Source organism: Brienomyrus brachyistius, unplaced genomic scaffold (genome assembly GCF_023856365.1).
Source record: "Brienomyrus brachyistius isolate T26 unplaced genomic scaffold, BBRACH_0.4 scaffold46, whole genome shotgun sequence".
NCBI lineage: Eukaryota > Metazoa > Chordata > Actinopteri > Osteoglossiformes > Mormyridae > Brienomyrus > Brienomyrus brachyistius.
The window spans coordinates 2,585,885-2,590,922 of NW_026042321.1; the positions used below are offsets into that span (position 1 = coordinate 2,585,885).

At 40.8% G+C, this 5,038-nt stretch overlaps 1 protein-coding gene across 1 annotated transcript; it reads left to right on the plus strand.

Moving 5' to 3' along the window:
- The first annotated feature begins 2,837 nt into the window (after positions 1–2,837).
- Positions 2,838–3,896, plus strand: LOC125723223 (uncharacterized protein C18orf19 homolog A-like). The gene is made up of 2 exons (XM_048999629.1): positions 2,838–3,166; positions 3,534–3,896. Exons 1-2 carry the CDS (start codon positions 2,838–2,840, stop codon positions 3,682–3,684), a joined length of 480 nt encoding a protein of 159 aa, XP_048855586.1. The 3' UTR covers positions 3,685–3,896.
- Positions 3,897–5,038: the final 1,142 nt, after the last annotated feature.

The window sequence follows — 5,038 nt, forward strand, 5'->3', positions numbered from 1 at the left end:
GGAGGCAGTTCACATCTAAGCAACAGCTCTGGGAGGCTATTCTGTCCTCATGCAAACCAATTGAAGCAGATACCATCCAAAACCTGACAAATTCAATGGATGGGAGAGTTCAGAAGCTCCTTTCTAACAAGGGGTCCTATGTGTAAATGCAACATCACCTATAATAAAGTTTTGACTTGAATACTGTTTGATTTCAGTTTGTAATAACCTGCTAATGCTTATAATTTCACAACTGACCATTTTTTGTTCTTTATAAAAATGAAAAGTTTGGAAACTCTGTTGTGCATTTGGAACATGCATTTGAGTGCATTTTGAGTGTTTTATTTTTTTTAAATATACTGTTATCGTTGGGCAGTTTGTTCAAAAACCTTTCAATTGTACTCTAATAGTTGATGACTGGAAAATTACAATGACTGCAATTCATATAGGTAATTTGGAAAATTTAAGAAAAACATGTTTTGCATAATAATTTGGAACGCAATGTATATTATCAACCTTTTAGTTAGACAATGTGTAAAAGGCTGAAACTGCCAAGGTTTACTACTGAAGGAAGGGATTCGCCTGAGTTCATCAGAAGTTCACGGCTGAGCATTTTTAAAAAACCAAGTGGAGCTGCTCACGCCACCATTATGTTCAGCCGAGAGACAAAACGGTAAAAGAAATGATGGACAAATTTATCACCTAGGGGTGTGGATTAAGGGAAAAAACAATTATTGTGAATGGCTGAAGGAATGATGATGCTTAAGTGACGAGATATTGTTAAATGATAAGAACTTGTATAAAAATTGGTGTAAAACAGTACTGGACACACTTTTACGTGTCCGGCCTTGATTGTAACTTCATTGTTGCAATAAAGACTGAATTTTGGATACTGCACAAGCGGACCTCTGACTTCTGATTTGGCGGGGAAGGAGAAAAAAAACCACGACAGAATTTTCCTGTGGACTCTCCTTTTGGATTTCGCTAGATTACCCTTACTGGACTGGTTGCTTTGGATTTACCTGCTCTCCCGGTGAGTTGCCCTGTTTTGACTGTTATCTTTTGTCTGCCTGTTTGATTTTGCTTATTTGTTCAGTAAATGCCCCGTTTGTGTTTTTATGGATGTGTCTGTGTGGTAGAAAAATTTAGAAGCTAATACTTAGAATAAAAGTCGGACCTCTCAGTTTGATGAGGTAAAGGAAAATCTCTTTTATTTCAGCAACTCAGCAAAGCGCTCTCATCACACTCTGGCATTCGGTACCAAGATCTTTTTTAGCTCTCCGAGCAACCAGTTGATATACAATAACTCCCACTTAACAGTAAGGGTGTCTAAATCCTGATTGGTCACAACATACCAATGAACCAAGCTTAAACGTATAACAAACACAATTTTCGAATTCTATTGGTTCACCTTGGTGGCAAGGTAAAGTCCACCCATTCTACTCAGTCTACCAGAACATGTCTCGACTGCTAGGCTCCTACTGGAGATATGAATATAGATATTGATTACATGACATTGAATCACTGTAAATACTCAGTTGTCCTTTGATTAATGATTAACGTATTGACGTATTGTCATTGAATCACTGCCAATACATGGTTAACATATGATTAGTATGATTAACAATTACTTATACATTTGCACTACCGCATAGCTTGCTATATATTGTTTGCCACAACTATTCTATAAAGCTATAACTCGCTGTGCACCAGTTGGGGCAGCTTCGAATCTCTCCCTGCAGGTGGTTTCTCCCCCCCCCCCTTTGTTCCGCTGTCTGCCTCTCCAAGGCCCGAGCTTTCCTCAGGGTCTGCGGAACTTACTGCAGGCAGCTATCTCGAAGCGAGCTCACACAGTATTCAAAACAATCTCTTCTTGCCTAAGGCCTAAAGACACACACAGTCCCAATATGCCAACCTCCCGGGCCTACCGATGTCCAATTTTAATTCCACATCTGTACTTGTGCACCGTTGCCTGTCCTGACAAACGGTAAAGGTGTATCATCATGATACAAACATGAGATCAGTATTTAACTTGTGTATTTCATTACTTGTTCCGTCAGTAGTTCTTTCATTAATTCACAAAGATTTACTGAATTAGCAGTTATAGTGACAAATACAGTAACTCGATTCATTAATGATGAACGAATGTGAGATTAGTATGAAGGCCTACTTAGACTTAGGTTGTGTTTAATTAATACATGAGTAATAGCATAATACTACATTTTTTATGCCCCCTCAACTAAAGTGCTTTGTTCCGTAATGCAGAGGAGGTAATCAGACTACCAGGTAATGATTACTATTTACTAGATCTCTACTAGATAGTCAACGGAAGTAATGGATTGAAACAAAACATTTTGCGTAAGACTGATTATTACCCTTCCTTATACAGTTCAAATAAGGGATTTATTCGACAGCATCGTCCTGAGTGCTGATGTTTGGGGCACAAGGTGAAGCAGGCAGTTACAGCAGTCATCTACGACACCAGATCAGGAAAAGAAAAATGAAATTCATGATTTCGAGATGACTCTGATATCGACTATCGAAGTTAATTTTCTATTTATCGTATTGGCTAAGATTGTCACGCGTCACGCTGTCCCGCTGAGGTGCGTTTCCAAGCAGATGACATAAATTGCCCCAATTTACGTAGTCAGTAGCGCTATATAAGTTGAGGCACAGTTCTAGAACTCGGATATTTCATCTTCACGCCCATTTAAACCGACGTTTTCTGCAACACGGATCAATTGTGCACTGGCTAGAACTTAAATTCGACATATCTCTCTAGTCTGTCATTTGTACAGTGGAAGAGATTTTTTTGTGACAGTTCCTGCAGGCTTTTGGGTGCAAGTCAGAAAAGCAAAATGCATAAGTTCGTTCGCAACTTAACCCGGCTGCAACAAGTTTCTCTGCGACCCTTGTTTCAGGGCCTATCCCACAGCCCGGTAGCACCCGGACCCTGGACTGGGAAGGGGAGTCCTAGCCTGTGTCATGTGAGCACATCAGCAGTGGCCAGGCAGGACAATGCAGTGCGTCCACAGCAGCCCGAAAACTCAGATCCTTTCCAAGACAAGTCCATCGGGCTGGTCCAACGCTTTAAGAAAACCCTGAAGCAGTATGGGCCAGTCATGATACCTGTGCACCTGGTGACGTCCTCCATCTGGTTCGGGGCGTTTTACTATGCAGCCATGAAGTAAGTGAACCGCAGTTGTGAGGAGGACTTGGAGTCAGTGTCATAGGTTAGAGACAGCACTAGAGGTTTGCATTTGGCTTAACATCAGAGGGCAGGTGGGGCTTCTGGGTTGAGGTCTGACTGTCGTACCTTAAAAAAAGCAGCACAATAGCGATGTGATACCAAGTATGAATGGTTTTGTGTTCTGGAGAGAATGTCTCACAGAAAATAAAGTGTGTTCATGTATTGTGAGATGGGTAATATGAGTGACTTTGCCACTGGGCCCCAACCCCCAATTGCTTGAGGGACTTGCTTTCTCTCAAAAATATATCTTGTTTGGATAAGAAGCATCTGCTAAGTAAGTAAATGTTTCTGTCTTGATCTGCAGGGGTGTGAATGTGGTCCCCCTACTTGAGCACGTCGGCCTCCCAGAGAAGGTCGTCAAGCTCATGGAGGAATCCCAGAGTGGACATGCCATCACCGCCTTAACCCTATACAAGGTGAGGGTCCCAGCATGCCTGGATGGGGGCTGTTTGTAAGAAGCCCCCAGGTTCTGCGCGAGTGTTTAGGTAAGTGAGCACTTACTGATGTATTCTCTAATCTTCTTGTAGATTGCCACTCCAGCCAGGTACACTGCCACACTGGCAGGGACATCCATCGCTGTGAGATATCTGCAGAAACTTGGCTTCATGTCAACTGTGCCCCCAGCCAAGAACAACATGCAGGACAAAGTGGAAGACCCTATGGATCGTGGGTCAGGGAAAATGGATAAAACTAAATAAAGGCTGCAGCAGATCAATGCACACAAATATGTAGGCCTACTATACAATAGTAAAAAAAGACTTTTTGATAACATTTTTGTTTTTTTGTATTGCTTTAAATTAACATGACATGCCAACAAATTAACATACTGCATCTTTAATATTATGATCATAAATGCATATGATAATTAATAAGCTAATGTCCCCCCTCCCCACACACACACATCCTGGCTTTGTACCTGACAGGGCTCCCCATCTACTCTGATTCTGATTTAACCCCTGCCTGAAGTTTAAACTTTAATTGTATTGTATGCATTTAAAGTATACCTATGTCCTACTTACCTACTAAAATACAATAAAACTAATCTCTTTTCAAGGTTAACATGCATTGCACATATTGTTACAGCAAGATTGCAGAGGAGAGCCAAATTAGTAAAAATAATAATATGAAAGATTCGCATTGATAAAATACAAGACACTTCTGTCACAATATTCTTACTATGCAGGCGCTCCTCTACTTACGAACCTTTAACTTTTGAAATTTCAGACATACCAACGAAGAGGACTGTAAATCCAAATCTTGTTCGTTGGGCAACCGATTCCTCTCCGCAACATCAAAGTTTGTTCTGCACACCAATTCCACCTAGCATGCCTTCTGGCCACTACTCAGCATAGCGTCCGTACTCCCAGCATCCTAGTTCTTTGTACTTGTGTATTGGTAAGATGTGCTCTCGAGATCAAAGTTTACTTCGTTTTTGTTGTGAAATATTCTGTGCATCAATTATCCATTTTTGTTTTATGTATCATTAGTAATATGTTTTAGGGTAAGTAAACATGTATTGACTTTATATCATACTGTCATACCCCGGTCGTCCGATCCTCTCATGTATTTAAGTCTGCATTAAAGTATGTTTCTCCAGTCTGATTATTAACATCTTGATGTTGTTTTCATGTTCCTGAGTATGATTACCTGAAATTAACCCCATGTTCACCTGATTTTGCCAGCTCCTGTGCTGCTTCCCCGCGTCGAATGCGTGACAGAATGCTCAGAAATATCCTGTCACACTGACTTAAATACACAAGACTAATTAACACAACTAGAAACAGCTGATGATACGGGGAATCCACACGA